Here is a 25,123-nt window from a genome sequence, read left to right on the forward strand (position 1 = left end):
GTATTCATGTATATAGTATATATGTATATATAACTTATTCCACTTGCCAATGCTAAGCATTATTACATCTATATATGTGTATATATATGTATTCGATATAGACTAAATATACATAAAGCTAAGCGTTGGTTTTGTTTGATAGTAGCCTGGAGCATAGGTATAAAAATAGCTCACCCTTAATATGATCCATAAATGCGCAAAGTAAGGAAAATGTTCGGAAACTAAGAAACGGAACACAAAACTAGTAAAATTCATTGAAGACTTGTCGAAAGGCAACAGGAAATGAAAAATCGGTGTTAGAAATAACTACGAATTATGCGTTTATATATAATTTTATGCATGTAAGTATGTATGGCGTTGCACGATATTGAACATTATCTTTATTCTTGTTTTTTTTTGTTTCATTTAAATAAGCAAAAGTTTTTGCTGATATATGTAATTGTATTGTCCTGCCCAGTCTAACAGCTAAGCGCCCATGAGGGTCTGTTTATGAACCGATTTTATGCATGTACTTTTTATGTAAGTAAGTATATACTTATAAAGGATGCTCGTTTTACAACAGCCCACTGTTTTACATATATATGTATGTATGTATAGTATTTATTTTATTTTATTGTATTGTATAATTATTTGTTTTTGTCACTTTAATATGCATGTATAAATTTTAGACACCATCACATCTGCTTAAAGCTACAGCTACATGATATATACCCCATATATATAGTGTGTATATAATATGTATGGTTTTTTCTTCTTTTTTTTCGTTACCATTATGTTTTATTGTATATATCTTTGTATATTTCACGTACATCATATTTTTCTTCATTTCTTTTTTTTTTGGGGGGGTTCGCTAAAAAAGTTTTCGTGTGCCTTGTGTAATATGCGCTTCATTTGCCGCTTATAAATAATCTCTATGTATATATACGATATATGTGTATTTCATTAAATTACTACTAATACCATACGTTAATCCTTTGTTTTTGTAAACTGATTGTACAAAACATGCATATATACGAGTATATGTAATTTAGTATTTACTAATGGATTATACATTTGCAATACACGTACACACACCTTTAAATTTCTTTTTACTTTTTGTGTCATTTTTATATAATTCTTATAAGTACTCATCTAAAGCATTTTTCAACAAGTTTAGCTAGAAATCATAAGGAATTGAAATCATATTTAAGCCTGCACGTTCTTCTATGTGATGATCGTGTGTGTGTGTGTGTTCATTTCTTGCAGAAACAACCAATTTTGAGTCTTTAGTTACGCATTTACTTCATTTTAATAGTACACATTTGTTTTCATTTATTTTATTGTTTAGCAAAATAGTTGTAAAAATCGTAGCACTCCACAGCAAGAGACAGCCCTAGATACTAGATACATTGAGTACTCCTAGATGGCATAGGCATAGGTTAGTTAGTGTGGTATGTACTGGACCAGCGCCTAAGCAGAACTATATATCGAACTATAAATAATATATTGAATACACTAGATTTATGGCTTGCTTTGTTACGTGTCTTGACAACTTAAAATTTATTTATTTCATATGATACCCAAGCAGAGCGTATGATAATCAACTGGGATACTTGATTTGTGGCCCACTGTGCGTATGGAAGAAGTTCTTCAAGCTAACAAATTTAAAGCTAATTTAATGAAACTTTGATTCAACTCTTGTTGCTGTATACCTATGTTCTTTAAATATTTCATGGTGTTCCACTCTGCTAGGGTATTTCAACTTCGGTGTGCCGAATATTTAGTTACAGTTTCATTACAGTTATTTCAATTTGTTGTGGCGGCCAGTCTAATGCGCATGCTAAACAAGTACATAAGTTTAGTTGTATATAGCTATAAACGTTAGTTAGACTATTAATTATCATTTGTTTACTCCACGTTTTTGGTTTGTTGTAAATAGTACATCAATATATATGCATGTATAATACATATAACTAAGATATTCTGTACTCTTTCATTTTCAATTTATTTAAAGCTGAAACCCACGCATTGTAGTTAGTATTTTCATGTATTTTTCACTTTGCTATAACTAGATATACATATGCCTAAAAAAGACTTGTTTTTTTTTATTTAGCTTCTTTTTTAAACAACAGCTATAATTTATTTATATTCTTTTTTTGTTGGAAAAGTATCGTGCAGATTTCATTTATTGTCAATTGCACATCTCACTGGGGTTTCGAAAATCAGTTGGGTATTCATAACACATAGTAGGTATAAGCTTTTTATTCCATCTAACCGCAGCAATACTCATCAAATGCTTAAGATCAGCAATATTTTCCGTTTTAGATTTTTTCTGTGTGTGTATATTTGTTTTTTTTTTTTAACTTTTATTTATTGTCTATAATTGTCATCTAAGTTCTATGTATATAATTGCATACATTTGTTTTTTAACACACAATAGTTTATATCTGCGAAATATTTATTGTCTTTACGAACTATTTTATTATCATCATATATTAGATCGATTGACTTTAAACGATTTGTTATCATTTAATGGCGGCAATCATACATTTTTGTTTGGTATATAATCAGATATACAGATTGATTCCTTCATACACTATTCTTTAACTTAACTGCTATGTGTGGGGTTCTTATGAGAGGTACAGACAAGCCTATATATCTTTGATCTCTACAACTAAATGGTATATATATGTATAACACAATTATTTCTCTACAACTCAATCGAAGGGTTATTTTATTGTCCACGATTTCACGATATTTAGACACATTGATACACAGGGATTATGTATTTTTATTTCTTTTTGGTTTCGCTTCTTTGTTTTTTTTTTTGGTTTTTGGGTAATATGTAGGTCAATTTTTAGCTCCATATATTGGATATATATATTTATTCTTGGGGATACATATGTATACTATTCACGTATGTAAATTGATTTTGGTATTGACATTGGATTTTTTCTCTGATTTTTGCTTTTTGTTCGGCTCATAGAAATCTCTTTGTAAAAAAATTGACAAATAAATTCGGCAAATTGACACACGATTATGTTGCCCAGATTTACATTTTTCTTTTGATTTTCATTGTTTTGGCTGGATCAGCGCAATTTCAGTAGCAAAATATATATTTATATATACTCGTATATGTATATCAAGTGGGTGTGCGTGTATGGTTGTGTTTGTGTATGCGTGTGTGTATTGAGCACAACAACAGTATTGTTTTGTACTTTGTGCAAACGTTTCAAAGATATGCTGTATTCATTATATCGTATTTCATTTATCGTCACTATATATATGCGTGTATGTAGTCTAGGTATACATTATGTAGGGTTATATTATTATATTTATTTGGGGGGGTAACTCTTACTTACGCTCCTCGCTATCGTAAAAGTCAATGCCCTTGGGCTTGCCATTGTGATAATTGTAGGGCTTTCGCTTTCTCACCGGACCCGTCGACAGTTTCGATAGTATATCTGGTCCGCCCGGGTGTATATCGTATTTCTGTATAGGCTCCTCGTTGATCGGACGGGAATGCTTCTGTATCTGTTCGTGTATCCAGGGCACATACTTGATGACATTGGCATAGACGCCAGGCAGCTTGGGATGTGCACACATAATGCCCCACGAAACGATGCCACCGACAAACCAACGATCCTTTTCTCCGGGATATGGACAGAGCAGTGGACCACCCGAATCACCCTATGAAAGGAATAAATATAGCAATATTTATTTATTTATTTATTTACAAGTTAATTATTATACAGAATAATATAATAACAAAATATAGCAATAAATGTAGTAAATTGTAGTAATATATATCTGATCAAATATAGAAATGATAATAAGAATAGTTAAAATAAAGCAGATTAATATACAACAAAAAAATACTAATCTATACCAAAATTCTTATTTAGTATATCAATATACTACTACAAACAATTATACCGTATAGTACAAAATATAAGAGATGGTCAATAAAAGCAATTTTGACCCGACAGCAATAAATGCTTGTGCCATATAAAATTATTTACACTTCAAAAAATCATTAAATCTGTAGTTATTATTAAAAGAGTGTGTTAAAAATCTAAAAAAAAAACGTAAAATGCATGCAACAAAAACAAGTGTTTTCGAAAAAAGTGTGGTTCTATCAAGAAAATATATACTTTATGTGATTGGAGATGGATATAAACATTACTCCTATCAAATATATGCAGACTCTTACCTGACAGGCATCCTTGCCTCCATCATCGTAGCCTGCACACACCATGCCATCGGAGACAGTCAAGTTGTCAAGCCATTCGTCACATTGACTCCTTGTGATCACCGGCACTTGCACCTCATTGATGATGTACTCATAGGTAGATTTTGCTACAGAAATGGTATGTCACATAATCTCTAAGATTCAAAGCATTTTAATGGCTACTTACGATCCTTGTCGTCACGTTTTCCCCAACCGATGACTGTGCAAAGTTGCTCGGGACGCAGCATTTTGACATTGGGAGGCGGTAAACAGACGGGCAGCAAATGTTCATGGAAGGCGACCCGAGTAGCCAACTGGAAAGCACAATTGTATATATAATATATAATGATTTAATATTAACTTTAAGTCTCACCTGAAAGAGAGCTATGTCATTGTCGTGGGCAATGGCCATGTTGTACTGCGGATGTGGTATAACCGTCTTAACCTTCACTTTTTGAGCCGTGTACGTAAAAGAATTGCGACGTGTCACGCCCAGTTGAATAGTCCAATCCTCCAGATCTATGACAGTATGACTGATGAAGAAAAAAATTAAGCGGATCAAGTAAAATAGCTTAGACTGTAAGGTACAATTTTATTAATGAATTTAATTAATTAAAAAAATAAATGTTTTTGAAGAAGTAATCTTAATGCAATAATAAAATTGTCTATAAAAATAATAAAAATGAAAATTCTTTATTTATTTCAATAATAATAATAATATTTTAGGAGGGAACACATTGGTTAAATAAATCAAGTAACTCTCAAGTAGTCAAAATACTTGCAAAACTCATAACTATATTCTCCGACCCAAATATTTGATGGATTATAGATTGTGACCACTCTTTACTTGAGTAGAAAACTAAAAGAACTCAATACTCACTTGCCAACACAGTGGGAAGCCGTGAGCACCCACTGATCGGAGATAAGGACGCCAGCGCAGTAGAAAACCTTCTCGGGTCCACCCAAAATGGCAGCCAGGAATGGCCAATTACCGGGATTAGCTTTGTCTCCGCCAATAATGCGCCTCGAGGGTCGCTGCCTACCACGTTTGACCTTGCCGCACTCTATGGTAAACAACAAATATATTAGATTTTAATCCAAGTGCTAAACATTTGTTAGACTTGCCAAAATTGGAGCATGTTAGCTCTGCTATGGGATAATCCTCGGTTTGTCGGCAATTGGCGAACTCCTGCATCAACGTGGAGCGTCGCTTGGCATATAGCTTCCAGATATCGGTGGACACATTCACAGAGGCCAAGAGCGGACGATGCGTGCGTTGGGTGACCACGCTGGTGGCATTCACCGAGGAGTAACCCAGAATGGAGCACACAGCACTGGGCGAGACTGCACGATCCCAATTCTTGACACAGGCAGGCATCCACTGACGCTTCTTCATGCGGTAGACCTCCAAGACACCAGAGCCCACGTCACCATTCCGTTCACTAAGACGCACTGAGTGTAAATCAAGAGATGAGGAAATGGCAATCGAATGGGCAACATATTGTACTACTTACAACAATTCCGCTCATCCTGGGCGTAAGGACAATCGTTGATTCCATCGCATATGTGATTGGTGGTTATGCAACGATCGTCGCCACAGTAAATCTCGCCCTCTTGGCACCGAGAACAGCTGCTCTCGTCCTTCTGATCCATGCAGTCCAAGTGACCATCGCAGACATACTCGTTGGGCAGACAACGATTCTGATCGCAGAGGAAGCCATCGCATTGCGGATTCGCCGACGATGTCATCACATCACGCACCTCATCCAAGCCCACGCAATCCTCGGCACTCGAGAAGTCCTTGAACAGCTTGCAGTTCAAATACTCCGGCAAACTCAATCCAAACACATCGAAAAAGAAGCCACAACGTCGCATCGTCTCCGTGCAAAGTGTTTTACAGGGCGGCACAGTGGCGCTGCACGAAGAGAATTATTTATGAAATATGTAAAAAATTGATGGGTAAGAATTGATTGAGAAAATGTAAAAATGATTCAGTGCTGTATTATTGTTAAAACATACCAAATTGATATAAAGAAAATTGCTCAAATATACCAAAAACTTTATTTCGTTTGTATATATACTGCTAGATTTAGAATATACCATAGATCACAAAACATACAATATTATTAATCAAGTGAGTGACGTACTTCAGACTACGTAATATTGCACTTTTTTATTCACTACTAAGTGCATAAGTAGTAAAGGTGTATTTAATTGTCATAGACCTCTAAATTGTTGAGCCTAAGAGTTATTCTATCATAACTTAAACATTTACCAAATACAACCTTTAAATTCAATATTCTTAATTTATATTCAAATATTTTTATTTCTTCTAAATTGCTTGAACTATTTTCTAGACTATACAATTATGTTAATAGATAAAAGGCTAATACTCTCTATCATTAATTCTGAATTTTTAATAAGGCAATGGAACTATTTGTTGGGATACTGATTCAACCTCCTTTTAAATTGAAAAAAAAAACAAAGAATAAATTATTTATTCTATTGTTCTTAATTAATATATTATTAATATTAGAATTATATTATTCTATTCGAGTTTATACAATATCTATGATAATATAATAACTGTAGTAGGACGTGTGCCTACATATACATACATACACACATACATATTTACTCAACGCTCTCTCGGCTATCCGAACTCTCTCTCTCGATATTGGCTCTCTTCATCGATTCTCTCAATATGTCACATTCTATGTTATACAGAATTGAGTTACGCAGTTCAGTCTTGAAGAAGCAGTGAAATAAATCGGACGTTTGAACTGCATCGAGATTGTTTTATTGTGTGCGCGAGACTACCACAATTTTCAGAAGTGGGATCGACAAATCAAAAAAAAAAAACGAACGCCTACATTTGAGAAGTACACTACGGCACAACTGAAGAAGTGGCTGACGGCGCTGGGTTTGCCCACGACAGGCAGTAAGGCAGAGTTGATATCGCGATTGCTCGATGCCTCACCGGAGATGTTTGATGAGGTGCCAGCGGGAAGCGACGATTTTTTAAGCGTTGCAAGTGTTCTGTCTGGCCAGGAAAGTGGATCGTCCAACAACAATGAGCGCCATGAGCAGAATCAAAATGTTCGCGAAGGTTCTAGCCCAGGAGAGAGTGTTCACCAGGATTTGCTAGACACGATTCAGAAGCTACAAGAAGAATTACGATTGAGCAAAGAGGAATTGCGAAATGCTCAGAACAACGCAGCTGCACATCAGATGTCTATAAGTACAACAGAAATAGACAACAACAACGGCGCCACACAGTTTGTGCGCGCAGCTGCACAGCAGTCGGCGCCAGTAGTCGCGAATTTCGGCGACAGCAACAACAAGAACAACAGTAACGGGATCGACACATACAACAAAGACGCCACACACGTACTCGATTTGTGCACAGCTGCGAAACGGTCGGCGTCAGAAATCGCAAAGTTAGGCGACAACAACGACAACAACAAAAACAGCGATTCTGTATATCAAGCTATGGGCAGCATTGAAAACGTAACGGGCAGTGCTGGAGAAGAAAAAAATGAGCTAAACGAAATAAGAAGTGGATCAGCTGTCTCGCTCGCACTCGCAAAGGAAGTTACGCTGGAGTTCGAAGGGAAATCATGTGCGCGCATTGGGGTAAGCCAACTCAAAAGCGTTGCAGCCATGTGTAAGCTCGATGAGGAGTCGCTTCGTATGCTATTAGCCATGAAATTAAAAGGAAATGCTCAGCACTGGCTCCATGCAAACCCGACTCGCTTGCGTGAGCCTTTTCAAACACTGTGCGACCAATTGATATTAGCATTCGGCACTGGAGCTTTGAAGGCGGAACTACGACGAAAGTTTGAGCAGCGGAAATGGCAACAAAATGAGCGTTTTACAGTGTATTTCGAGGAAAAGATCGTTTTAGCGCAATCGATTAAATTGGACAACGATGAGCTCTTGGAACAAATCATCGAAGGAATACCGTCGCTGAACTTACGTAACCAAGCGCGTATTCAGAGATTCGGAGATCCAGAGCAAATGTTACAAGCCTTTGCGCACATATGTCTTCCGAAGTACGATGGAATGGGAGGCACTAAGACGACGGAGGAGGTTAACAACAAGCGATGCCACAACTGTAATTCCAGAGGTCATTTTGCTAAGGAGTGCCGCAAGCCGAAGAGGGAGCCGGGATCATGCTATGCGTGCGGAGAGATGGGTCATTTCATAGCGGAATGCAAGAAGAAGAATACCACTGGATAAACCGGTCAATAATCTCTATGTTGGAATCAATAAAAGCAAATTAAATACATTTGGAATAGTATCTTGTTTTGTAATGAAAAGAAAAATAAAATTTAATTTTGATTTACTAATAGTCGACGATGAGTCTATGAGTTATGAAGCAGTGTTAGGTAGGGACTTCATGCATACATGCGGCATAAATTTCAATTTAGAGGCCCTAAAAGATTTCGATGCCATAAAAAAGAAAGAGAACGCAAAGTTTTCTGAACAATCACATATGGTTAGTCAACGGAAAACAGAAACCTCTACCCACACTGTAAGATATGAGTCTAGTCTACAGCCACTGTTAAAAGCAGAAACTGTTAACTGTCCGGTGTTAAGCAACGAAACTTTTAGGGGACAGACTGCGACTGTTAAGCAACAACTGTTAGAGACACATCCTGTTAACGATAACAGATTGTACGATGAATCACAGCTGTTAGGAAATGTTTATGATAAATCACAACTGTTAGGAGATAATTATGCCAAATTACAACTGTTAAGAGACAATGACAGTGAATCACAACTGTTAAATGATATTGACGCCAAATCACAACTGTTAAACGATCAATTTATTAAGGACGATAATGTAAATAAAAAAACTGTTATGCAATTATTAGCTGTAGCAGAAATCGTAAAAAGAAATCCAGGAGTCTCTACGGATAAGAAAATAGTTAAGAGCGAAAAAGACTTTTCAACAGAAAACAGGCAAAATATAATTAGACAACAAGATTGCGATAAACTGCACATAAAACAATATGATGGGCCGGAATTGGTAGATAGTTTTGACAAAGACATGTTCAATATTCAGATTGTAGAAGATCAAGAACAAGTTTATAATTATGGAGAAGATATAGATTTTAAAACACGTTGTCAATTTGTAAAGATGTTCGAGGACACATATGTAAAAACTAAAAGGCCAGATGTTCCAATAATTAGGTGCGAAATGAAAATATCGTTAAGCGATGATAAGCCTTTCAGTTGTTCGCCCAGACGATTGTCATACACTGAAAAAGAAAAACTTCTCAAGATGTTAGATGAGTATATGGAAAATGAAATAATAAGACCGAGTGACTCACAGTTTGCCTCGCCAATTGTATTAGTTAAAAAGAAGACAGGAGATTTACGTTTATGTATAGATTTTCGGAAACTAAACAAAGTATTAATAAAGGACAACTATCCACTACCTTTAATTGATGACCTGCTAGACAAATTAGTAAACAAAGCAATATTCACAAAGTTAGACTTAAAAAATGGTTACTTCCATGTTTACGTGGAAGAAACTTCAATCAAATACACATCATTTGTCACTCCGTTAGGACAATTTGAATTTAAAAGGATGCCCATGGGGATTAAAAACGCTTCAGCAGTGTTTCAACGTTTTATGAATAAAATTTTCGATGACCTAATCAGGCAAGATAAAGTAATAATATATATGGATGACATCATGATTGCGAGCAAAAATATGGAAGAGCATTTAGATACGTTGCAAGAAGTGTTACATAGGCTGGTTCAAAATAGGTTAGAATTAAGGATGGATAAATGCGAATTTTTAAGACCAAGCATAAAATATCTAGGATTTTTGATAACAAAGGAAGGTATTCAGGCGGATGAGAAAGGTATTGAAGCAGTAAAAAATTTCCCGATTCCAGACAAAGTTTATGCAGTGCACAGTTTTTTAGGTTTATGTTCTTATTTTCGGCGTTTCATACAAAATTTTTCCGTGTTAGCGAAAACTCTCTATGATCTTTTGAGAAAAGACACTGCATTTGTATTTGGAAAAATCGAGTTGGACTGCTTCTTAATGCTCAAAGAAAAGCTAATAGAAGCACCGGTGTTAGCTATCTATAGTCATAAAGATGAAATCGAACTTCATTGTGACGCAAGCTCTCACTGTTTCGGAGCAGTTTTGTAACAGAAGAAAAATGATGGAAAATTGCACCCGATATTTTATTTCTCTAAACGAACTACCGAACAAGAGAGTAAATATCACAGTTTTGAACTGGAGGCGCTAGCAATCATTTATGCTCTCCGCAGATTTCGAATTTACTTGCACGGAAAAACATTCAATATTGTTACGGATTGCAACTCATTGATTCTTACACTTAGCAAAATTGATTTAAATCCTAGAATAGCTAGGTGGGCGCTGGAATTGCAAGACTACGATTGTAAACTTATCCACAGGGGTGGCGAAAAAATGCAACACGTAGACGCTTTGAGTAGGTGTACAAACATTATGATAGTGGAGACGACCAGTTTTGAAGACAATTTAGTGATTTGTCAAACGAAAGATGCAAATATTCAAAAAATCAGTAAACGTTTCGAACATACCGAAGACAAACTATTCGAAATGAGAAACGGAATCGTATACAGAAAAACCAATGACAATCGACTACTCTTCTATGTACCAGTAGACATGGAGGATCAAGTTTTGCACAAATATCACAACGAGCTGGGACACATAGGTAGGGACAAGATGATGGACATAATCTCGAAATCATATTGGATTGCGAATCTTAAAGAAAAATGTTGTAGACGTATCGCATTTTCTCCAAAATTCGGAAAGACAGAGGGATTTTTACATAGTATACCTAAAGGAGATCAGCCTTTTGATTTATTACACATTGATCATTATGGGCCAGTAGCAGCTAATAGAGCGAATAAACACATATTTTTGATTATAGATGGGTTCACAAAGTTTGTGAGATTATATACAACAAAGACAACGAAGACCAAAGAAGCAGTTAAAGCGCTGAAGGATTATTTTAGGGCATACAGTAGACCAAGGTGCATCGTATCCGATAGAGGCAGTTGTTTCACCTCTACCGAATTCGAAGATTTTTTGGAGGAATATAATATTAAACACATAAAAATTGCCACAGGTTCGCCACAGGCAAACGGCCAAGTAGAACGAATAAACAGGAGCATTGGGCCAATGATAGCAAAGCTTTCGGAACCAGAAAAGGGAATTCATTGGGATTCGGTAATAGAGACGGTCGAATATGCACTAAACAACACAATAAATCGAAGCATAAAACAAGCTCCTAGCAAAATGTTGTTCGGAATAAGTCAGAAGGGTAACATTAAAGACGAGCTTAAAGTTAAACTTGAAGAGATAGATACAATAACTAACGAGAGAGATTTAAAACTCATTAGAAGTGAAGCAAAGGAAGTGCAAAGAAAGGCACAAAAATACAACGAAACATATTACAACAAAAGTAAGATAGAAGGTAAAAAATACAAAAAAGGGGACTATGTGATGGTAAAAAATTTTGACGCAACAGTAGGAGCTGCGAGGAAACTGATTCCAAAAAACAAAGGGCCATATGTGATTGCGAAAGTTATGGGAAATGATAGATTCCTCATTAAAGATGTAGAAAATTTTCAAGTTTCGCGAAATCCTTACAATCCGTTTGGAGTATACAAAACATAAGACCATGGCTTGGAAATAAATATAAAAAAATGAAATAAATAACAAGTAAAAACCATATACTATTAAGTAACTGTGCAATTAATAAACAAAATAATAGCAAATGTATTAAATAAGATTTAATTATATGTATATAGATTTAAGACTAAAAATAATTGTTCTTTGTAAAGTCAAGATCAGGAGATCTAGTTCGCAGGATGGCCGAGTTGTAGTAGGACGTGTGCCTACATATACATACACACATACATATTTACTCAACGCTCTCTCGGCTATCCGAACTCTCTCTCTCGATATTGGCTCTCTTCATCGATTCTCTCAATATGTCACATTCTATGTTATACAGAATTGAGTTACGCAGTTCAGTCTTGAAGAAGCAGTGAAATAAATTGGACGTTTGAACTGCATCGAGATTGTTTTATTGTGTGCGCGAGACTACCACATAACATTTAGTTATTCCATATATAAAATGATAATGGAATATGATCACTTGGTGCACATTTACTCACCCATTTTGTCCACACTTGGGCACAAAGAGCGTGCAGAGAAATAGGGAGACGAGCTCATAGCAGCGAACATCGACCAAAGCCTCATAAGACTCCAGATCCTGTGGATGAGATTGATTAATGGACTAGGCGAGCAAGTGGAGTCATAATTACCACTTGAGTCTCTATCTGACCAAAATGCCCAATGTAATTGGGAAAGACGGTGTAGTTGTAGGGTATCTGCGGTCCCTGGCAGAACTTGACGATGATGGGCAGACAAGTTCCGGGAGCCGGATTCTTGCCAAAGCTGCGCCAAGTGTCCTCCACATGGATGGTATTGATGATGGTCTTGTTGACAAACTTGATGGTCGGATAGGCATTGAAGTAGGCAGCCAGTCCGCCAGCAATGGCGAGCAGAGCAAAGGCATTGATGAGGATCTGGAACAGGCGGAACTTCAGCCTGCCATTGGTAATATACGGATTGGAACTCTTGCGTCGATTGATGATCTGCAAGAGTAAAATATTCAATGATTGTTCTCCGTGAAGATATCAAAGTATTAACCGACCTGATGCTGCAAGGACATGGTGTGTGGGGCTCCGTTCTGGAAGCGCACAATCGTCTGCAGGCTGCTGGGCGTGGCATTGTTGCACTTGTTCAGCGGCGACAGCGTCTGTGGCGGCTCCAGCTCCTCAATGGGCTCGTGCTGCACGCCCTGGCGACAAACAATAGGCGCAGGTGCTAAAAGAAAGACATATTAGTCAATTATTTTCAATTTATAAATTGTTTTGCTATGTATTATTATTTGCTATTGAAGTATTATTATTAAAATGTTTAGTTTTTTATATTTAAATTATAATTATAATTTATATGTATTGTATTATAATTATTACATCATTATTGAGAATTGATATATTAGAATTTGTTTGAAATTGAATTCAAAATTCAGTATTTTTTTAAGTAATGTGAGTTGATACTAAAATAAAATTACAATACAATGTAATTATAAAAGGAACAGCTGTTGTTATATCAAAAAATTCAGATCAAAATAAATGACGAAATAAGTTCAAGTATTTATTTAGTGCAATAACTAAACAAATAATAAAATAAATAAAATATAATATATAAGGCAAACTAACAGAAATGGCAAGATATATGAAAGCCTTAATATATAAATGCAATATTCTATTAGTGGTTAAATAATAAATATAAAAATTCGATTATTTAACAAATATGTATTTAAAGTATACTGGACTCTAGGATCCCGTCATAAAATTTCAATAGAAGCAAAACATTGCGGTATTATCATCAGAATATACCAAATTAATATACCGAAAAAGTAATAAAATATACGATAAGCTTTAATAATAATCGATATACTAACATATTCAAAATATCTCATAGATCTAGAAGATCTTGTTATCCAATTAAAGCAAAACATTGCACTATTACCATCAGAATATACCATATAATATACCGAAAAATTATTAAAATATACTATTTTTAAAAAAGGCAAAATAATGTTGTATTAAAATCAAAATATACCAAATTAATACCGAGAAGTACTTATACCAAAAGCTACATACATATATACAAAGTATACCATAGAATGCAAAATGTCAACTAAGTATGTTATTTCAAAGTCCCTCGACTTACCACTGCAGAGGCGCTTGGCGGAGAGCGAGGGCAGGAGCGGCGCCTCTATGAGCTTGGGATTGTAGCCCGGACTGGATGTCTGACTGAAGCTGTCGCTCGATATGGTCGAGTCCTGTCGAAAGTTCAGCTTGCCACGCGTGGGAGTCGACGACGACGTCGCTGTTGCCTGAGAGCCAATGCCAAAGCGAGACGGCGCCAGATCCATGAGAGGTTGACGCTGCACCTGGACGCCTGGGGCTGGACTCTTGCGTGAACTTTGCGCAGCGGAAAGCAGTGGCGTCTCCATTAGCTTGGAGCTATAGCCCGGACTCGAGCTGATGGAGTAACTGTCGCTGGAAAGCGTCGAGTCTTGACGCTGCTGCAGCTTGGGATAGACAATGGGCGGCGGCTTGTTGCGATTGAGTTTGTTACGCACCGTCAACGGCGGCTGGGCGTGCACCTTGGGCATCGTGTCCATCGATTCGAACGAGTTGAGATTGCGCAACGGTGGCTCCGGTGGCCCTGGACGTTTCGTGTTGGCAGCTGGCGCCCCAGCATTCAGCGATACCGATGTGGATGACATGGTGGCACTCGAGATGGTGCTGGAGCCGCTGCCGGCGGATGATGTGGATGCCGAGGCGGGAACGCTGCTGCCGCTGCTGCTGCCGCTGCTGATCGTCGCATCCTTGCCACAGTCGCTGGACGAGTTGCAGCTGCTGCTGCTGTTGCATGACTTCGCTGGCGGTGGCGGCGGCAATTTTGTCGGCAACTGTGGCAACTTGCGCGCTGGCACCGTAGGCAACTTGTTGTTGCTGCTGCTGTGGCTGTTGTTGTGGCTGTTGTTGTTCAGGTTCGTCGTGTTGTTGCTGCTGATGTTGGTGGCATAGAGGTTGTTGTTGAGCTTGTGCATCACATCGTTGAGTGCGGCACGTTCCAGACGGCACGTATCCTTGGCCAGCGGCGAATCAATTGATCCCCCCATGGGCTTCTCATCCAGAGAGGATTGCGTGTCCACCGATGAGAAGCGACTGCGAAAATCAACGCTCGTTGAGCTGGATGCGAAGCGTTCACTATGCGCACCGGACGAAGAGCCGTAGGCGGAGTCCACGGTGCTGCTGGAGGAGCGTTGAGCGCGCTTGGCCACGTGACCGGACATCGCGTAGCGAGTGCTGCTGCTGTTGTTGTGATAGCCGGCGACCTTGACAGGTGTCGAGGTGAGTGACTCATCGAATACGGAATTCTCCAGACTCATGCGGTCGTCATCGGAAATGCCATCGGCATCCGCGTATGCCGGACGTGCGGCAATGTCAACAAGCAGCGCTGATTGCCCACCTGCCCCACTGCCACTCCCACACCCTACGACATGCCCATGACTGTCCATGGCCACATTTGTTGGCTGTGGATAAACAAACACATTGCTGCTGGCCACATCCTGCTGGCACGAAGAAACATCGTTCATCGGCTGCGTCTGCCAGCCGCATTTGGCGGCGCGCATCAGGCGACGTGGAATGGGGGGCGGTGGCGTCACCGGTGTGTCCACACGCACCAGCTGCTGATGATGCTTGCTGGCAGCCAAAGGAGCTCCTACCGCTGCTGCTGCTGCTGACTTGCAATATTTCGCATCCGACATGTTTACCTGTGGCAAAAGCAAAAAGAAAGGAGAGTACAAATAAATAAAATGGAAAGTAGAAAGTCAAATGGCAATACTCTCGGCCAATGAGTCAGTCTAAGCCGACGGCTAAGCTAGCAGACGAGTAAAAGCCTGACACAGCTCAAAGTGCAAGAACTCAGCTTGGGGTAAGCAACAGGAGAGACGGGGGAAGTGGCCAGAGGAAGGGGGCGGGTTGAACTTTGTTTGCCCCACAGATTTGTGCGCGTGGCACACAAAACATTTTTTTGACGCTGTCGCTGCTACTGGAGGATGACGAGCCAAGTGGCAAGTGGGAAGTGGGAAGTGGGATGTGGCATGTGGCAAGGGCAGCAGACGTTCATGTTGATGTTGCTGATGATGATGAGCATGATATTGCGGTTCAGCTGCACGAGGCTAAGCATGACATGCTGCAGTGTGTGTGCATAGCTCTGGGGGAAAAACGGTAAACTGCAAACTACAAAACTGCATTCATCGATCCCATAAATTATGCAGCGCCAGCGAAAAATAGCCATAAAGTGCTGAGCTATTTGGCCGGTTTATAGTCAACTTCTAAATGTGTCATTATATGCACATTTTCACTGTACTACATTGAAGTTTGTTCATGAAGCGAATATCTTTGATAAACACTTAAAAACTTTGCTAATTTCTTAAATTGTATTCAGAATTATCTCTTGTATGACCTTCTAAAAGTTTAGATACTTTGAACTAGTTTTAATCAAATACTTTTCTCAAAATTAAATTTACTTTAAAATTTAACACCTACTGAAATCGATCTTAGAAATAACATTCACTTATACCCTCTTTAAGGTTGGATTACAATTTTTGAATACACTTTAAGTACTATAGCTATATTAATAAATCGGGAAAAAAATCAACATTTTTTTTAAACTTATTCCGACAAAACGTAGTTTAAGATAGGGACAAAAGAATCTTTTTAGATTGTAAAATGATATATAATTAAACTGTATTTCAAAGTTATAAAATATTTATTAGAATGGAGCTGAATCCTTAAATTAATCATTGTTTCAATTCGGGAATATTTTCCTTTGATAGAGTATTCAAATTGTATTCATATTGTTTATATCATATATTATTTCAATTATTAACGTATTTATGGGTTAAGTTTTGTAGTCTGAAGTTTCAGTTTCATTTCCATTAAATAATAATCTAGTTTTTAAGGTTTTCTTCATCCAATCATATTCCTATATGAATTTCAGTCATTAGTTATTTATATGATAGATAAAACATTCATTCAAAACATTAATTTAAGCTTAAGTTTCAGCTTTGTTTCGATTAAATAGTGAAATTTTTCTTTTCCAATATACTTTCTAATAGATATTCAAATTATATTATACAAAATAATCTTTAATTAATGTTAAAGCTTCGGTTCGACTTGACTTTTACATAAATTTAAGTTGTTCTCTTTAATTTAATCGTTAGCTAAAGTTTCAGCTATGTTTTGACTAAATAATTCAGCTTTAAATTTAAGGTTTTCATTACCCAATCGTATTCTAATTTATATTGCAATTACAGACTATTTCTATGCGGCATAAAATATTCTCAAGTTGAAGTTTAAACTTGGTTTCGATTCAATTTGACTATAAAGTTTTTATGGCTAAGGTTTCAGTTATGTTTTGGCTAAATAATTTAGCTTTAAATTTAAGATTTGCTCCATCTCCGACAAGCGCACACTGTGTGCTTACTCTAACGGCTAGACAATTAATCAATGTGGAATTTGTTGCATGCCAAGGTATGGCCAAGGATTTCATCAAGTGCTTACCAGCAGTTCCGCGTTGGCTTGTGGCAACTGCGTCGCCTTCTGCTTATCCTCGAGCATCGGATAGTAGTGGGAGGAATGGCGACGGACGATGCTGCTGCCAGTGCTGGGCAACGGCAGAAGGGTAACCGATTTGCATTGCTCCTGTTGCTTGTCATAAAAATCCAGCAGCGAGTTGAGTGGCAGGGCCAAACTTGAGGCACGCTCCGAGCTGCAAGGAGGGAAGAGATGAGATGAGTTGAGTTGAATTGAGTAAAGAAGTGGTTGGGGTAACTTGAGCTGAAACTTACCGAGTGCGATTTCGTTGGGCATCGCTTGAGTGCGAGTGCGGATCCTGCGTCACGCTTAGAAATTGTTTATTCATATCGAGTGCGTTCATGTTTTAATCAGCGTCATTAAGCGAAATCAAACTGCAAAAGCGGAAACAAAGTTCAACAGCATTAACACATATGTGGCTAACTTTGAGTAACTTTGAACCAAATAATGTCAGACACACACACTCACACTTTCATGCCTGTGTGTGTGTGCATGCTGTGCATAACAAATTCGTACTACGAGAAGTGAACAGTAAATGCAAATCGCCAGGGGGCAAAAGTGTTCACATGAATAAAAATCAATTATGCAATGGCCCAATGGCTCACACTTTGTCCAGTACGTGACAATAAAGATTCGTTGCCTTCGGTCCCCCCTTCACCCGCCAAATGCAGTAATCACACACACACACACACACACTCAGCTAGAGAGATGGAAGTGTGTAAGGATGCCGATGAACGGCAACGGAAACGTTACCATGCCACGCAATTTGGCCTTTTGTGTCTAATGGATATGCCATTAGCCGGGGCCACATAACAAAACACCGCACAGACAATGACATTGGCCTCTGGGTGAGAGCACATAGAGAAAGAGAGAGAGAGAGAGAGAGAGAGCGAACACCAATATTTTCATATTGACATTGGTATTGTGAAAGACTTTAACTTAGAGATGAGCTCGTGTCGTGGAATTACTTCAGCAGCACATCCGGTTAAGTAGAACTCTTAAGAGATTAAGCAATAAGTAACTTGCTTAAGTTTCTTAATGAAAGTTATTCTTCGATTTTATAGAGTATCGATTTCATTGGTGGATTTTACAAGTAAAATTTAGTTTATAACTAATAATACTTCCCAATACAATATCAATAAAATAGTAAGTATGAAAGCTACACTCGAAAGCGGTATTGCCGTTAAAAAAAACAAATACGAAAGTAATACTTAATACGTAAAAATACGAAACTATATCAAAAGTTATATTTGGTATATAAATTTTTATTTTTTTTTTATCCAAATTATTCAATAAAATATATAATATAACAAAATTAATTCACCAAAAATAATATAATATATCAAAAGTTATATTTGTTATATAAAATTTTCAATAGAATATAATATATACGAGACAATAGATACAGGTAATTTATTAAGTACATGGAAAGATATAAAAAATATACTTATGCGAATAATACTTAGTATAAACTATAGTTTAAAATAGATTTAATTTTTGTAAGACAACAGAAAAGTGTTTAGCATTACTATGGATTGCTCTTGGAATACACTTTTTCAAATGTAAAATTCCTTTTAATGAAAATGTAATGTTAAACTTCAGACTTACAAGAAAACAAACTTATAAAAATGTAATATCCTTAGGAAATATATACTGATTAGTATCGAATATACTCATCATTAGATTCATGCAACTTTCACTTTCACTTAACAAAATGCCGTGAGGATCACGAACACATCACAGACATGAAATTCGCTTTGTCATAGTTCTAGTTCATTATCACACTAGTGTCATATTTGTAACGTCTATATCTCAGTATATATACGAGTATAAGGACACACATTCATATAGTGGCATTATATAAGTGTGTGGGCATTATTGTGAGCCACTTTCATATTGCCGAATATTCATTTGTTGACACTCCTCCCGCTCCTCTTGCTGCTGCTTGTGGAGAGAGAACTGTGTCAGCAGATGGGCCTTAAAGCTGTCAGCATATAATACACAATATTGCCTTTGACAGTGGTAAATAAAGGCGCTTTTAAGTTGATGCTGTTGTTATTGCTTGTTCTTGCTTTTTGGGTAGCAAAACTGGGAATAATTGAACGATTTATGAGCCGCATGCTGCTCAATTGTGATTGAGTTGTGGCAGCCACAGTTGAAGGCTAAACTCTCTGGAATGAGAGAATGAAGAGAGAAGACACCAGCAAGCAGCAGCAGCCACTGCCAATGGCACATCAATAAAAAGTCGAGTCAATAAATCTGATAATTTATTGGGTCGTGGTGTAATTAACTTTTAAGCCGCACTTTGATTGCTGGGGCACAAGCACAAGGCGAAAATTCGATTGTCAAGAGAGAGATAGAGAGAGAGAAGGAGAGAGAAAGCGAGAGTGAGAATGGAGAGTGAAAGCCACAGGTAAGAGTTGCTCTGGCATATGGTAATACATCAATGCGACCTAAATTGCGTACTGTGTACACACAATTTTCCAGTTTTCACAATTCCACTGAGCAGCTGCCAGAGCGAGACAGGTGCAACAGGTGAAAGTACAATGTGCATGCTCAATGGCAGAGGGAGAAACAGAGAAACAGAGACAGAAACGAGCAAGAGCAAGCATACAATGCATACACACGGGTCTCCGACCTGAGCTGCCAGAGTGCGATGCCATCCCTCCTTTTTGCTCCCAGCTCTACCCTGCTCTGCTTTATAATATGTCAAGGACAATAATTGACACTAATAGGATTCACTCAACTCTGACAAGTGAGTCAACAACAACAACAACAAGCTGTCCTTATGTCTTGCTTCTGCTCGAATTGCGAGGAATTTTGTGCTGCAAATGCCAATTATTTGCGACATTAATTAATGCGATTTTCGACAAATTGCAGAATTGCAAGCTTTGCATATACTATAATATAATAAAATATATATAATTGCACAAGTATCTTATGCAATTCAAAAGCAATTTGCTTGCCGAGTTTGCCAGGTGAAGCAATTTGTAAATATTTGACAATGAATCAAGCTGCTATCAAAAGTCAACAACTTGACTCATGAATATAAATAATATTCTATTCAACTTAAAAAGGTAGAAAAGTGAAGCTTGCACTGAAGTAAGTTAAGCTGAAGGATAACATCAAACATCATGAAGTGTAGAAGTATTGACTTTAAAAAACTTGTTCTTAATAAAATTAAATTTGAAGTAGTGGAATCTAAAAAGCTTACTTTAAGTATTAGTAACTAACGTTGAAATTTCAAGTACGTTTGTTGAATGCAACTAAAAGGTGAAGTAAAGAAATATTCAAGGTTTACTTTAAGTATTATCTTTACTATTATCTTTATTATTATTACTTTAAGTTTTATCTTTACTATTATCTACATTTAATATACATTTGTTGCATTTTAAAGTAATATGAATTGTTGAAGCCGCATAAGCTTTGTAGCCATATATAGCTAGATATATGATTTTTTAATCTCATTTATTAGTAAAAATTATAATATAAAGCAGATGCAGATGTATTATACTTAAAGTTTTTCATTTATGTTATTTGATTTATTTATTAAGTAATTGAAGCAGTACACCAATTAAATACCATAAGAACTCATTCAGGAAGAACTTTTAGATTTTTCTATTTAAGAATATTCTATGTATAACTTGTGAAACCATTAAATATGCAGCAGTTAACCAAATAAAAAAAAACTTTGTTTAACCTGCAACTATTTAAACTTCTAACCAAAGCAAACTTTGCAATGCATCCTTTTTTCTATTTTGCTGCCCCTGAAAGTATGCAGCACATTTAAAGTTCAACATTAATTCAACAATTTGCGTTGTTATGAAAATTAACTAAATGCGCATTGTCTGTAAAAATATTTAGCAACTCAACGCAACTTAACTAAGCAAAAGCCCGCATCCAAATGCCTTTCTTGCCGTTGTTGTTGCTGTTGTTGTTGCTACAGAAGTAACTCGCTGATTAACTTGGAATTCCGTTTGCCATTTCCATATACCGAATGTAATTTACTGCGTTAACTTTGTGCAAATATTTTCTCAGAACAACAACAACAGAGACTTTTGCTACTGACGGCGCTGCGGCAGCTGTACAACTAGAGGTATACTTAATATTGTTTGCGAAAGCAATCAGCCACAACAACAACAACAATAATGAAAGAAAATTTTCATTTGTTTGGAATTTAAACCTTTTCAATCTGAAGCTCGCAATGATTTGCCTCTGCAGCAGCAGCAACAGCAGCAACAACAAGAAGAAGAAGAACGACATCTTGGCCAGAAGAACTTTGTTTGGCAGTGTGATTTGTGATTTGCGATTTGTTTGGCATTTGAGAAATTTTTGAAAAATTGACACTTGGCACATGCTAGACGACAAAACGATAGCGACAACGACAGCGACGGACATGAATGAGTAGAGGATGACGATGACCCCGGCTAAACATCATTAAAAGTAGATCTTGAACGCCCAACGCGGGACAAGCACTTGACATCTGTTTATCTTGGACTGATGAGTCCAAAGAGACGGCAGCTGCTCCTCCATTTCCATTCGAGGGGGTTGCCAGGACTACTGTCCAGAGCCAGAAAAGGCTCACCTCACACTCAGCCTCTGTTACCTCTCTACCATTGCCATTGGCTTTGATTTTTTTTTTATTTTGCGTTGCGTTGCGTCGCAAATTCGTATTTGGCCACATGCGAGTGCTCTTGAGGCTCTCGGCTAACAAAAGCAAACAGTTTATGGTTCATATGAGTTTGGAATTGGCATTAAGCATACAAATGCCAGGCAAATATAATTTCTCTGTGTATGTACACATATATTTGTGCGCGTGTGTTTGTGTGTGTGTGTGTGTGTGTGTGTGGAACGTGCATACACATTCATAAAGAAATTTTCTATGCATTTTTAATATTTATTTGCCGACGGGACGGCAAATGCGAATGCCACTCCAACAACCAAATTGAATTATTTTCAAGTAAATTGCCAACCCGAGTCCTTCTGCAGCTTATTTCTATATTATTTGCTCGAGTCTTTGTTGCTTGGCCCCAATAAGTATGCTACAATATTTTTTCTAATGCTTGTGCAATTTCCTATTAAACATTAATAATAAGCAAATGCATCAAAATTTAAATACTTAAATTGTAAATCATTAAAATGTCAACACATGAGTTAGTTATGCAAGACGGCGGAGGCGTGGGCGTGGCAAAGCAAGCAAGTCTTGTTGGTTGACCGAATAAGTATGCTACATTTTTTCCAATATCCTATTAGACAATAAGCAAATGCAAGGTAACTTAAGGGTTTTGAAATGAAAAATGGTTCGCATCATTAAAATGCTAACGCAAGGGCAAGTTATGCAAGACGGCGAAAGCGTGGGCGTGGCAAGATAAGCCAGACTTGTTGTCTGCCCCAATAAGTATGCTATATTTTTAGCAATGTTCTCTTCGATAATAAGCAAATGCAACGTAACTTAAGGGTTTCGAATGAAAGAAGTTTCGCATCATTAAAATGCCAACACTTGGGCGAGTTATGCAAGAGTTGGTGGGTAGGCTGGACGCCTGGGGGGCGTGGCAAGGGGGCGTGGCCAATTACGCAAACAGCTCGAGCTCATACCCAAAATCCTCGAGCCAGTCCGAGTCCATCAAATTGCCTGGGGGCCATTGCTTAATTTGTCTTGGCAGCATCCTGACGCTGCTTGGACAACTGGTTAGTAGCTGGACATTCTCGCTATGGGCGAGGCCGAGGCCGAGGCGGAGGCCAAGGCCAAAACGGCATCCACCAATCATGAATGACATGGGTGCGATTTGAACGGACGTGTGTCCTAATAATGTTACCCATATGGGATGCTATCTCTGCCTCCCTCTTTCTCTCTTTCTCTGTCTCTGTGCTCTCCATTTTCTAGAGTTCTCCTCTTTTAGCTCCCTCCTCGTCGCACTTACTCCTTTCATTCGCATATTTTCTCATCCGCTTGTGGTCCGAGGCTTCTTGGAATTTCATTACTATGCCCTGTCAGAGCCCTCTGTGGGTCGCTGAGCCCAGCACGTCGCAGGCCAAGTTAAAAAATAACAAAAAAATATACAAAAAAAAAATCATGAAAAATTTCAACGACGTGTGTGAGTGCCAGTCGTAGTTTGAGAGTGTCTCTCTCTCTCTCCCTCTCTATACCTCTCCCTCTCTTTCCCTCTGTCTCAGTATGTGAGTGCCCAGCTATGCGTAAAATTTCTAACTCACAATATTCCAACGTTGTTTTTTGCGCTTTGCACTCACTTCTCTCTTTTTTTGTTTGCTTTGCGTGTCGGCCTTTGGAGGATGGAGCATAATTCAAATTTATTACCCTGCTGCTAGTTATTTTCCTTTCATTTGCGTTGCTCATAAATTATGTGTGCGCATTTAATTAGTTTGTGCAACAGCCGACGTCAGGTGCTCCTCGCTCGTTACTTGCAACTTCCACTTTGTCCACAGAGTTTCAGCTTTCAGATTTCAGCTTTCAGCTTTGAAGCTGTGGACTCCTTTTGCAACGAATTTTGCGAGTAAAAAGTACAAAAAAATAGTAGCAAGGCAGCTTCAAATAGGTCGAAAGCTGAGGTTGTTGCAGTGCAGGCAACAATGAGGTCATAAAGCATCAATCTCTATCGAGAAACTTTACAATTTTCTACCAAACTAAAAGACTTGAAGTCAAAAGCATTTCTTAAGAGATCAATCAATGGGAAATTGATTCTGGTATTCAAGTTTAGTTTAAATTGAATGCATAACTTTCCATAAATCTATTTTAAAGCAAATGAAAGATTAGTAAAAAGAAATTATTGCGAATATTAAAATTCAAAATGAAGAAAGTGTTTAAATACAATTAATTCAAAGGGCTTCCCTTTGTTTTCATAAAAGATATTAAGATTACATTTAATAAAAAGAATTCTTTGAAATTTTTAGATATAATTGTATGAACATCGAAAATTCATTGAAATACTTTAACCGAAAGTCTTTTTAGCAGATGAATGTTAATGTTTTTATAAAAATTTAAAACAATCCCAAGATTATTTAAAGATTTAATTAAGTTTCAACTAATTATTGAGCGTCAACATCTCAACATCTCTATAGAAATTTTTCTGAATTTTACAATGTTTAATCTTGATTTAAGTTCGAAAATTTTCTATTCTTGAAATAAGATTAAAAGCTTGAATTATAACATAATTTATTTATATTTTTTTTATAATTTTATGGAAAACCCTTCTTAGTTAAAATTTGGCATCATATAATCTTGATTCAAGATTTTATTCATGACTCAAACACGTTTTTCTCTATCTGTGTAATTGTAATAATATATTTATATATTTTATGATATTTACTATTTCGAAATTATTGCAATTTTAACAACGTTTGCAAGTCCATCATAACCTCTTGCAATACGAATAAAACTGTTAGCAGAGAAAGTTATATAGCAAAAGACAATTTCCAGCGAATTCCATACTGATAATTAGCGTTGTTTCGAAAAGAACTTTTGAACGGTGAAAAATGGGAAAAAGCAAACTTATATAAAAGAGTCTAGTTGGTGGAAAACAAATCAGCTTATGCGATTGTTGTTACCGTTATTCAGGAGCTTTGCTTACCGCAAGCAAAGGGAAAGATAGATAGAAGATGGAAGGGGAAGGGGAAGGAAGGAAGCGG

General features: G+C 37.3%; 1 protein-coding gene across 2 annotated transcripts in view; it reads right to left on the reverse strand.

Moving 5' to 3' along the window:
* Window positions 1–2,116: 2,116 nt before the first annotated feature.
* Window positions 2,117–25,123, reverse strand: part of LOC133843061 (uncharacterized) — a 33,053-nt gene continuing 10,046 nt past the window's right edge. Inside the window, exons 2-14 of one of the 2 annotated variants that reach the window (XM_062276427.1) lie at window positions 17,734–17,853; window positions 17,447–17,654; window positions 14,037–15,651; window positions 12,949–13,121; window positions 12,560–12,889; window positions 12,407–12,504; window positions 5,725–6,125; window positions 5,336–5,662; window positions 5,091–5,274; window positions 4,584–4,743; window positions 4,398–4,524; window positions 4,193–4,338; window positions 2,117–3,669 (exon numbers count right to left, since the gene is read on the reverse strand). In XM_062276427.1, the coding sequence (XP_062132411.1) occupies window positions 3,334–3,669; window positions 4,193–4,338; window positions 4,398–4,524; window positions 4,584–4,743; window positions 5,091–5,274; window positions 5,336–5,662; window positions 5,725–6,125; window positions 12,407–12,504; window positions 12,560–12,889; window positions 12,949–13,121; window positions 14,037–15,651; window positions 17,447–17,654; window positions 17,734–17,822 (4,194 nt within the window). In that variant the 5' untranslated portion in view covers window positions 17,823–17,853 and the 3' untranslated portion in view covers window positions 2,117–3,333. Of the gene's footprint in view, window positions 3,670–4,192; window positions 4,339–4,397; window positions 4,525–4,583; window positions 4,744–5,090; window positions 5,275–5,335; window positions 5,663–5,724; window positions 6,126–12,406; window positions 12,505–12,556; window positions 12,890–12,948; window positions 13,122–14,036; window positions 15,652–17,446; window positions 17,655–17,733; window positions 17,854–25,123 lie in introns of both variants that reach the window. The other variant, XM_062276426.1, reaches the window with a different exon arrangement.

Source organism: Drosophila sulfurigaster, chromosome 3 (genome assembly GCF_023558435.1).
Source record: "Drosophila sulfurigaster albostrigata strain 15112-1811.04 chromosome 3, ASM2355843v2, whole genome shotgun sequence".
NCBI lineage: Eukaryota > Metazoa > Arthropoda > Insecta > Diptera > Drosophilidae > Drosophila > Drosophila sulfurigaster.